This window comes from Eurytemora carolleeae, unplaced genomic scaffold (genome assembly GCF_000591075.1).
Source record: "Eurytemora carolleeae unplaced genomic scaffold, Eaff_2.0 scaffold345, whole genome shotgun sequence".
NCBI classification, from domain to species: domain Eukaryota; kingdom Metazoa; phylum Arthropoda; class Copepoda; order Calanoida; family Temoridae; genus Eurytemora; species Eurytemora carolleeae.
This window is the reverse complement of record NW_019396327.1, coordinates 98587-110567: the sequence shown is the minus strand read 5'-3', so window position 1 is coordinate 110567 and position 11981 is coordinate 98587. Positions and strand designations below refer to the sequence as shown.

The 11981-nt window shown below is 32.3% G+C and overlaps 1 protein-coding gene across 1 annotated transcript in view; it reads left to right on the top strand.

The window, feature by feature from the left end:
- Positions 1-499: 499 nt before the first annotated feature.
- Positions 500-11981, top strand: part of LOC111701014 (serine/threonine-protein kinase MARK2-like) — a 46898-nt gene continuing 35416 nt past the window's right edge. The window contains 9 exon segments of the mRNA XM_023472122.1: positions 500-646; positions 748-797; positions 1137-1187; positions 1414-1454; positions 2349-2435; positions 4078-4128; positions 4724-4811; positions 5283-5760; positions 6290-6699. Coding sequence (XP_023327890.1) covers positions 756-797; positions 1137-1187; positions 1414-1454; positions 2349-2435; positions 4078-4128; positions 4724-4811; positions 5283-5760; positions 6290-6699 — 1248 coding nt within the window. The 5' untranslated portion in view covers positions 500-646; positions 748-755.

Below are 11981 nucleotides of genomic sequence, written 5' to 3'. Positions count from 1 at the left end.
AAGAGGGGGGAGGGAGGTTGTTTTTTGTGTTACTCTTATCTTTCTAACTTAATTATGCTGGGGCTGAAGTAATGTTTGCTAAAGAAATAACAGTCTGCATTATCGGGGAACTAAAACTAGAACTAGAAGATAATATAATTTGTAATATGTAAATGAAGTAATATTCACATTGTATTTTGGTCATAGTGGTTGTTTGCATTGGTGAAAATGCATTGCAATTTCAGAGCAAATTATCCTAACTGCGCTTTAAAGGTTGCAAGCATTTACTCAAAAATCAAGGAGAATTTTGCAAATTACTTCTTAAAAACTAAAGCTAAAAACATGTGCTTTATAGTTCTAAAATGTACATGTGTAGGGCTACAAAAAAGCATAAATGAATTAGAGTGGTAAAATCAAAGCCCAAGACAAAGCGACGCTTCGAAATCGACCCTGTCTTGGAAATTGATGCAACTTTGCTTAGCAGACTGAATCTTGGTGTCCTTTGCGCTAACCCTTTAAGTGTTAATGATTGCAGAATATGTAAAAAATATGAGAACTAAGGGAAATGATCAGAAAATTCGCAAAACCAGAAACCAGAAAATCCGCGTAAAGCAGAACTTCAGGAAATGGTGGGATGCTACAATCAGCACTGCTCCAGCAATGATAGGAATTTTAAAAATGTCAGTATTGGGAAGAAAAAAAAAACTATTTTGAAAACAATGAGAAATATTTTCGTAAAATTTTTATTATCGGACATTTTTGGACCAGTTTAAGAAATGCTGAAACTTATTCGGAGAAAAAGCTTCAGAAAATCTAAGGAAGGCCTTTAAGCTTAATTGAATCTAATTTAGACAAAATGCGTTGAAATATTAAATATAAACATGAACAAACATGGGCTTGAATAATTTCAGCCAAGACCCAAACAACGTAATTTTTCAGTGAAATTAAATTGTTATTCTGCTTATATAAATAGGAAAAAGAAAATAGACTTTTAATCAAGATTTTTTTATTTTTATCAAAAATTTTATAGAAGAATCTTTTTTTAAAAATTAAATTTCTTTGTAGTAAAAAACAACAATTTTTAATTAAATTCTTTGATAAAAAACTAAGTTTTATAAAATTTTCCGTTTTTAATAATCAAATGGCTGGTCGATTAGACAGCTTCTAAGGACAACTATAACGATCTCAACAATTACTCTGTTTCACAGGAAAAACACTGACACAAACATTAAAGTTAAAATCTAAATCAAAGGAGTTATTCAGATATTTTATTACATCGATGAAGCCAAACATTTTGTGTGGAAAAAGGATCTTTTTAATAAAACAATTTGAGATTGGAAAAGCATCTTAAAAGCTTATTTTGTTTCAATAGTCTTATCAATCTCTTCTTGGATCAAAGTTAACACATGAGTTGAATTTCAGTATGTTTTCAAGGATCCATTTCGGAGCTTAGATCGACGCCATCCTACTGCTAGGTTTCTTGTCTTGATATTGAAAGTAAATTAGACTTCAACGCACTTGTGACATCCATTGAAAGATTTACTTCCTGATTTACAACGGTAACCAAAACCTTGGATCAACATTTGGTGAAAGTTTTGTCTTAAAAAGAGATAATTTGGTCAATTTCTTGCCTTTTCTCTGCAGCAGAAACGCGTAATTAAAATTATTTAGAAAACAAGGATATCTCTTTAAATGTTGCACAGGCAACGGTTTAAAGGGTACCAGCGTAGTCTTATTTAAGAGGGGCACTATGGGTTACTTTATTAGTCCCTTTAAGTTCTAAATGCATAATATTTTTAGAAAAATAAATTTTGAGTTAAAACTTTTAAAGTAATATTTTGAAACATAAATATTAAATTTCGAGTAGAAGAGTTTTTTTTTTAGTTTATTCAAGTTTTAATTTTTTCTTGCACTGACCTCTTTCAAACTATGTTGACTCCAGAGTTTTTTAATTGTTCATTTTATAATTCCAAGGCCTGTGGCCTCATTTGCAGGCAGAAGCTGCATTATACCTATCATGCAATCCTTCACTCTCTTCATATTTAACTGTCATTACATTTTTCTCAATAGTTAACTATCATCTTAATAATCTCCTTTATCAGGGACTTCTTATGTGATTAATTTTTTCTGCATATTTAAAATATTTCAAGAATTTTTTTCTTCATATTTTGAAATTTCCTCAAGAAATACATTTTCAGTTGAAACCCTTTTTTTTCATACTAAATTGCAACATAGAAGAGGGGAAAATATAATATGCCACAGTTTAAAAGTGTTATGTTAAGAGCTATGTACAGTTTAAAAGTGTTATGTTAAGAGCTATGTACAGTTTAAAATGTAAACAATACTCAAGTAAGAATACATGTAAACAGATACAGTTCCCTGAGCAGCTGTGAGGAAGGCCCGCCCAGAATAATCCAGTATGCCCGCCCACCAGAAAACCTAACCAGCCCAGTCAGGCACATTCTTTACTCACATCTCAAAGGGAGTGTTCGCTAAATTTGGATATTGAATTAAAGGGAGTGTATGCCAGAAATAGAGGGTTATTAAAGGGATGGTTGACTAAACATGGATATTGAATTTAGGAGGTGTTCGCTAAAATTCGATATTTTATTCATGGGAGTGCTTGCTATAAATGTATATTGAATTTAAGGAGGTGTTCGCTAAAATTCGATATTTTATTCTTGGGAGTGCTTGCTATAAATGGATATTGAATTTAAGGAGGTGTTCGCTAATATACGATATTTTATTCATGGGAGTGCTTGCTAAAAATGGATATTGAATTAAAGGGAGTGTTCGCTAAAATTCGATATTTTATTCATGGAAGTGCTTGCTATAAATGTATATTGGAATAAAGGGAGTGTTTGCTAGAAATAGATGTTATTAAAAAGGAGTGTTGAAGAAATATGAATATTGAACTGAAGAAAGTGTTATCCAAGTGGATATTGGATTGTATACTAAAAATAGAAATTGAAAGGAAGGAAGTTATCTAAATTAATACCTAAATTAAGGGGCTAAAATGGATATTTTTTTAATGAAGTGTTTCCTAAAATGAAGATAGAATTTAATATTAGCAAAGGCAGATGGATTAATCCAGATTAAATATCTGAATCAGAAAGATTATAAAGATTTGTAAAATTAATTTAAAAACATTTTTCTTTTTAAAAGAGAAGAAAAACCGTTTTTTTTGTTCAGGGGTAGATTAACCGGAAGAGGAAATATTTTACCAAAAATATAATTTTTTAAATTTTGAACCTGGAGAAAAATTTCAATTTATTTCTTGCAGAACTTAAGGTAGAAGAGGATTGAGTTTAATGCATATTCATGAACACAGGAGAATAAGTGTCTTTTAACATTATACATGTTTTCAGCAACTATTTTTTTTAAATGAAAATATTTTTTAGAAATTTCATTACGATGGTTTACGATGTGTTTATTCTCGGAAATTTTTTTGTTAAAAAACAAAACAAAAGTCACTTAACGGGAAAATCATGTCTAAATAAATCCGAAATTCGTTAATTTTATTAAAATTGAGAAAATCGAGATTCCATAGAATGGCCATTCTAGGAAATTAAACCCAAGAAGACTAAAATTTTGGAAATAAAGCCTGTTAAAGGAAAATGTTAAATTCCTGATAAAAAAGCAAATGGGTTACATTGGGGTCAGAAGATGTGTCAGCTAAACAATCCAGAGATGACTTCAAGTCTGTACGTGGTTTGGAAGATTTAAGCCTAAATAACTTTCCAGAAGAAATTCTGCGCCAATGCATTTTTCGAAATGTATTATTTTTACAATATATTGTTTTGAGGTTTTCTTTATTGTATGAACAGTTATTTGCAAGTTTGCTGAAAACATCTTTAAAAAGTGCATCTTCACTAATTGTATTTTTTAGAATTCTTCTCTTTAACTGGAGATGGGGAGGGGGAGGGAGGGGGGGGGGGGGAAAATGTAGACGATTGAACATCAGCTGGACATTTTTTCTTCTTTCTTGATACTTCTTCCCCATAACATTTTTTTTCCGTCTTCATAGTTAAAAACCTAAGAAATTGTTAGCGCTCCGTGTGGCTCCTATTTCCCCCTTGTATAAGAATGTGGGTGTAGAGAAAGTAGTGGATATCTAGGGGATAGTTTGACCGTCAGCCCAGCTGTTAGGAACATAAATATATACATATAGTGTTTTAATCATAAAACTTAGTTTTTTGGTCGGTTTTTGCTCGTTTTTTGCATATAACTTCTGCAGATTATAAGAAAAATAAATATTTAAGATAAACAATTTTAAACACATCTGCTTTTCTAACACCATACACCTGAAGGCACATCACTACGTACATACATTTAAAGTTAAACTTGCAGAAACGTTGCAAAATTGAAATATTATTGTGATTTTTATTTATAATCGGTGATTATTTAGGAAAACTTACTAGTTAACTTCTCTAAGTTGAGTTAATATTGTAATTGTTTGTGACGTGGAAACTTTTGTTGTGTTTATCCCTTCAGAAAGAAGTAATCCGTTTCTTTTATCAGTTAATTAATTCTTTTTGTTTACTACAACCAAATAGAAATTCGAGTTTAAAGTAATTTTAATCTGAATCATGTGAAGTTTAGTTAAAAACGTCAAAACTTCACAATTAACTAAGTTGAGTCAATATTGATAGTATTACTTGAGAACCTCTGGGTTTATACTGATATTTTTTATGATAATTCGAATTTTTGAGTTGTTGAACGGTTATATATATATATATATTAGTCCTGTACCTGTCCTCAGTCCTGATGTGGACCCGGTCCATCAACTTTTCCTAGAATCAGTCCTTAGAGGGACTCAGTCCTCTACTCAGGTCCAGGGGTCCCAATACTAAAAAAGGACGTTAGTCCCTAAAAATAAAATTAAAAAGGGACCGTAAAAGATATATTAAGTGACCATCCATTTAAAGGACTGGCATGTCCGATTTACTATGGTTCTCATATAAACTTCTTTTGATCATGAATAAATGAATGAAATATCAAAGTTTTTCTCTGTTAAAAATTATTTTTTTCAATCGTTGGATCTTCAGTAGAGTTGCTTTTTGATTTCTGCTTCAGAAACCAATAAGAAAATTGTCAGAATTAAACACTTGCAAGATGGGAAAACGACATCTTCTTCCACAATATTTCTAAGTTAAAGGTTAAAGGATATTGTCCTGAAGCCGGGATGACCCTCTTTTACTTGAAGGACACTTGAAATATTAACTGCAATCCCTTTAATATGACAAAAACTTTTCCCCTCAAAACTACCTTAAGCTATTTATTTGATGCCCCCCGGCGTTAAGGTGTCAAGAGAGCCCCGTGGGCTCGAGAAAACCCAATCTGTCGGTCAACAAACCAGGGATGCTGGAAAAAAGAAGTCAGGAGGTGTCCTAAATACTCTCAGACAAAGTTTCCGACGCAAAAAACGAAATAGTTCCGTTGTGGATGCGTCAAATACCAATTCTCATTGGCGGGACTCTTCTGCGTCAGTTTCCTCGGTTCGAACCTCGCGTACTCTCACGCAGTCCCGAGGAAGTATCAGCAGGAACAGTTTAAGTCCCTCGCGCGCGAGCATAGCGAGCAGATCAAGCCTGGACAAGGAACCAGGTTCAACCAGGAAGATAGTGAGAAAAGGATCCCAGAGAGAGAATAAAATCAGTGAGAACGGAATAAAGGTTGAGATTGGTAAAACCAATGATAGTTGTTCCATGAAGTATATTGATGCCCAGTCTCAGGGCAGTAGTAGTCCAACATCTAACGGAAATCAGAAAGACTACTCAGGCAAAATTTGAACAGATACAAAAGAATAGAAAATCAAATTAAAAGTTTTATTGAACTTTTCCTAAAACATTTTTCTTTCTCATGTACTGTACTTTACTGTACTGTTTTTTGTACCGTATTGTATTGTATCTTGCTGTTCCTTAACGTAACCTTAACGTACTATACTTTACTGTAATTTACTGTACTGTACTGTTTTCTTTGAATTTTTACTGTCTCCAGAGAACTATTTGAATCATGAAATGTTCGAGAATTTTATTTGCAATAACAAACTTTGAATGACGTATTCACTTTATTTCCGTCCTTTCTAGATTCCTAAAATAGAACAAAAATAAAACCAAATGAAAACTGAAAACGTGAATTTTGTAATTTTCAACTGAACTATTGTTCCAAAAAGAACCATGGTAACAGTTGCAAATTACAAAATCTGAAGTAAAAAATAATTAAGAGTCGATTCTGTCCACAGTTTTATTGTTCTCACTGTATTATTGTATAAGTTTACGATCTTGTTCCGAAATTTTTGGTGCTTCAGAGATGTCAGCTTTGAAAGCCGTAGCATCCCCGGGTCCCACCCCGGCCCCCTTTACCCCTGTATCCTCTACACCTTACTCGTCAAGCAAAACTACTCATTACACTCCTTCATCTAACTCTACATACTCCCCTGTAGTAAGATCGTCTTCAATAAAACCATCCCCTGTGTCTCCTCGCCTAGAACCAACGACCCCCCGCACCGCCGGTCAGCGGTTCCTACCGGAAACGCCGAAAACTACTCCTACCGCCGTTCCTCCGGCGTACGCTAATGTACACTCGCAGCTTAATTCTGGAAATGCCCGTCAGATCGCTCCCCAGATTGCCAAGCTTTTGGAAGAGCCTAAGTCTGAAAAAGGTCGGGACCCGCCGGCGGTTCCTAAACCCGCCGCGAGAATGTCGTTACGTTCAAAGGTAAAAAAATGGTTGTTGTCAAACCTCTTTTATTAGTCATCATGGTTTTTACTTTAGTATGCTTAATTTTACATTTAATGTGTTCTAAGATTTATAAAACATCGCTAATATTATTTTTCTCATTTTAGGTAAGCTTTTAAATACAGAATGATGAAGTTAGTTCTATGTAGTTGGTAAGAGAATATTTATTATTATTTCAATATTTCTCTGGAATTTTCTCATTTTTTCATTTTGATCACAATGTAAAAAATAACAAAAGAGCATTTTTTTTTAATAAATTATTCGGTTTATAACAAAAAAGCTTGAAGATAGATAATATCAAAACAGGTGATGTTAGAAAAATGTGGCGTGAAGCGTCCTGGAGGCCTTTTTTATATCAAAGTCCAACGAAGATATTATTTGTTTTAAATATACAACCTCATTTAGGCCTATTTAAAAGATGTTTATTTTATTCCCCCCCCCCTCCATCTTTTATAATTCTTTTATTGAATAATAATGGTTATTTTTTAAAATCAGAACATTAAGTTTTTGTGAACAACCAAGGTATTAATGCAAGGAAAGTTAATTGCAGTTGCGTATACTCTGCGTACATATTAAAACAAGTTCTCTCTGGGCGGACTTTGTAAACAGGGAAAGATGCATCAGTGTTTGTCTAGTATGCGAGGAGGATAAAGGCATTTAATTTTGATAATTTTGAAAATTCACATAATAGTTTCCTTTGACCAGAATAATTCATAGATTATTTTTGTGAAAATTGATTCCTTGTCAGGCTGTGACATCCGTCTTGTGTTTACTTTTCCGCCCAAAAACAGTACACTGCAGTACAAAAAATGCTTAACACCTCTGAAATAACCTTCTTTGCATTAGTACCTTGTGAACTACATTGAAGAAATATTTTTTCTATTAAAAATCACAGAAGTCAATAGCAAATCAAATTTTCAGAAAAAAGTGATACAGTCAATGAGATTTTTCAAAAACTTTAGCTTTGGACGAAGTAAATTTTTAGCTTTAATCGTCACAAAAACCGATTTTCTCATTCGAATCTTTTCATTAAGTTTTTTTTACATATGGAGAGTTGGNCAGGTGGAGGGGGGGGGGGGACCCCTCACAGAATTTTGTAAAGGAATATTTTTGTTTAATGTAAATAACCCTATAATAACTTGGAGCGGAATAAATGTGGTGCCTCTTCTTGATTTTTTCCTAAAAAAGAGATTGCAAAATTTGCTACATTTTCAATGAACAGAGTTAAATTTTTATTGAATCCAATCTTAAAAATGAATTTTAGGGGCGAAAAACTGATCCTATCGTTAGTTCATTTCCAAATTTTTTTAAGGGGTTGGATGCCCCCTCCCCCCTAAGCTGGCTCTGAAGGGAGGGGTGAAGTGAATAGTATCTACCTCCCTATCTACTGCTAGACAAGGTGTGCTGGTGTATAGAAGGGAGGCTGTTGTAGCAGTTTCTCTTGAAAATATAAACCTCAGTCCGCTCCTATACTTTAGTATAGTATACCAGTTGTAGATACTAGGATTACAGATTTTACCAGCAATCCTTTCTATAGTGTACATTCAACAAATTAAAGATAACGCGAATTTTGCCGATTTTTTTGTGAATTTATAAAATTCGATAACCCCATTAAATGTGTGGGTGACACCTTTAAATTGTGACAGGTCATTTCTGCCAATATGAGGTCCATTGGGCCAAAATCCAAAAAATTGGGACCGATCGGTCAAGCCGTTTCTCTTTTGGAAACAAACAAAAAAGCATTAAAGCAATTTTATGTGAATTTAATGTTGTTATTAATAGTTTTACTAGTAGTTTGAAAATCAACTACACAAGTGAAGTATATATATACAACACTATTTTTATTGGATCAAAATCATAACTTGAGTCCATTAGCCGTTTTCGTGTTGCAGCGTTTTATGGATCTTACTGCATACTCTGTACTTTTTTCAATACTGGGAACAAAATAAGCAATTTAAGTAGATCAGATAAATTTGATTGAAAGTTATATGTTATTATAGACCAATGTAACATATATTAAATACGTTTTTCGGAAACACCTACATGGAAAGTCTAAATAGATAAGTCACAAAATATTATAGTATAGTGTATTTTTGTACAAAATGGATTACCTTATAAAATTTTTAAAAGATTTTACCGAAAAAGCAAACATTTTTGGTATAAAGGAACATCAAAACTGTTGCATTTCTAATGATCAGCTCTAAAATTATTTCTTGCCTTGAAATATCGTTCAATCTTTAAAAACTTAAAATTCGACTTATCTTTCAAAATTCTAAACCGGAGCAATCCTTTTGTAAAACTTTTTTTCGAAACTTTTTTATGTTTTAAATTAATATTATTACTTAATTTTCTTTAAATTGCTTGGTGAGATACTATCATTTGAGTCCTTGCAGTGCTAAGGATCCATTTAATTTTGATGCGGATCCGGATCCTGGATCCGCACTGAAAAAATTGGATCCAAATCCAGGTCATTAATATAAGATTTACTGAACAAAAAATAATTTTCAAATTTTTTGTTTTATTTTTTTCGCTTATTTTTAATTTTAAACTTGATGAACCATTCAGAAATGAGGAAATGTTTATTGTCTTTTTTTTTTCAAAAGTTCAGATTTGGGTTTTAGGAGTAAAACGTTTTTTTTGCAGTTTTTGGTTGATATTTTACCCCTTGGGTCCGGATCCGTAGATCCGCATATTTTCGCGGATCCGGATCCGAATCCAAGAAGCCAAAATCTTGCGGATCCAACTAAGCACTGCTTCAAGGGACTGGAAACGTAATTTCAACATTTTTACGAGGCTAAAATGGCAATGCCCGATTCACAAAGGTACCATTGAAATATTTTTCTGATAAATAATTTGAAATATATTGTCATTTTTCCAGGTTTTTCTGCAGTAGAAATGCGCAAGTCACCTTTGCAGAGAACTAACAAGTGAAAATAATACGATTTCAGTCTTTTGAACATTGAGTATCATCATGCTAAGCTTTTAAGGGTACCGTTGTGAATTGGGCATTGCCATCTTTGCATGGAGGATCACTTAAAAGTTCGTTACAGTCCCTTTTAAGCCTCCTACTTCAAGTTTAAATAATCTTATTTCGCATTAATATATAAATATGACCTATTTAATTACACAGGCTGTAAAACTTTACAATATTTATAATATATATAATTATTTATTAAGACAGGCTGTTTGTTAAATAGATTACTAGTTCAAGGTTTCCGGGATTTAATGGATTCTTTCGTCTGATTTTATTTTCTCAACAAATTGAACGGTCAAATAGCAACATCGGAAAACTTTTTTTACTTCCTGTTGACGTAATTTCAAGTGAATATCTTTATAAATAAATGCATGCACGGTTCCCACCAGTATTATTATTTAAAACATTATTATCTGATAAATTTCTTTGAAAGAAATTACAACTGTAAATACTCAGTTTAAGATTATAAACTTTCATTGGAATTCATTCTTAATGCGACAAAGCTTTGAAGGATATTGTTGGGACACGAAAATTCTACTCTGTTGAATGATGGGTCCCTTTTAGTGGAACACAATAAAAAAATTTTGTCTTAAAAACAAAAAATAATTTAAGCGCATAGTTATAACAAATTAAATGTATAAACTCTGTAATTTGGATTTTTTTTGCAGGGAAAAATTTATCTTGTTAAAAGGAAATATTTTTTTTAGATTTTTTTGCGGGTAAAAATTTATCTTATTAAAAGAGAATATTTTTTAGATTTTTTTTTCAGGGACAAATTTATCTTATTCACAGATAGTAGTTTTTACGGACATTTTTTTTCTTGCAGTGAACATTTGTCTTATTTACAGAAAGTAGTTTTTACGGACATTTTTTTTCTTGCAGTGAACATTTATCTTATTTACAGAAAGTAGTTTTTACGGACATTTTTTTTCTTGCAGTGAACATTCATCTTATTTACAGATGGTAGTTTTTACGGACACTTTTTTCTTGCAGTGAACATTATCTTATTTACAGATAGTAGTTTTTACGGCCTTTTTTTTCTTGCAGTAAACATTTATCTTATTTACAGATAGTTTTTATGGATATTCTGTTCATATTCATTTTCATTAATTCTATAATTGTTCTTCTCATCTTGATAGTAAAGAGGAAGGTAAAATTAAATACAGAGGTATACACTTATCTTAAAATCAACTTTTTTAACACTCGTATTTTCTTAGTTTTTTATTTTATTTAGAAACTTCTAATCTGAAGCGACGAAGTCATTGATTTGTAAATTTGTGAAAAAGTTTCTAATACTTTATACTTAATCCGTTGGACCACAAAGGATTTGTTGATTTTTGAAGGAATTAATCCTAATTACGTTCCAAGCTTTTATATTTATTTAGTGTATACCCCTGTAAATTTACTGATCATTTAACCTTAACAGTTTTCAAGTTGTTTGCAATTACTGTGCGATTCCTGACCTTGCAATCTGCAAACTGCATTGCTTTGCTTTAATTTTGGCCTGCTAAAGGGAAAGTGCACGATTTTAGAGTTGAAATTAAGGTTATCTTGGGAGAATGGGAAGGGAGGGGGGTTTAGCTGATACAAAATATTTTTTTTAATTCTAAAACTTTTTAAATTTCAAATAGATTCACGGGAAAGCTTTCGTTGCCATAGTTCCTCGTTCCTCCCTGCCCACCTTCTAGGGGAGGGGTTGCCGCATTTGTGCAATTTAGTGTTTGGTTAATATCCTAGGTTTGCTCGAGCTAACACTGTTTGAACTGAGCTGGGAACTCTTGTATTGTGGATATCGAGATCAATCCTTGATCTCGATTATGAATATCTCAACACGATAAGTTCCCAATTCTGAGACCGAATTTAATGAATTTAAGCCGCGTCTCAAATATCCCAAAAACCGGTTTCAATTGAGCGCCGGCTTAAATCTTGAAAAATTGAATACAATTTTAAGTGAAACCAACCATATTTGAGCCGCGGGTCAAATTCTTTAATTTCGGCCTTTGATTCTTTAATTAACAAAATTAAGAATGAATATTTTGTTTCAATTCTGATTAATTTTTACGAGTATCATCAATTATTTCTTTCCGGAAAAATAGATCAAATTCCCCCCCCCCTTTCCCTCATTCAATGACTTTCAACCATGTACTTTCGGTTAAAGGTATTTTTACTCCATTTTACTTGGGATAGTCAGAACAGATTGATTATTATTTCTAGATTTGATTTAATTTGATTAAAAATTTTGTTCTTTTTAAATTTAAGCGTATTAAACCATCACCCAAATTACCCC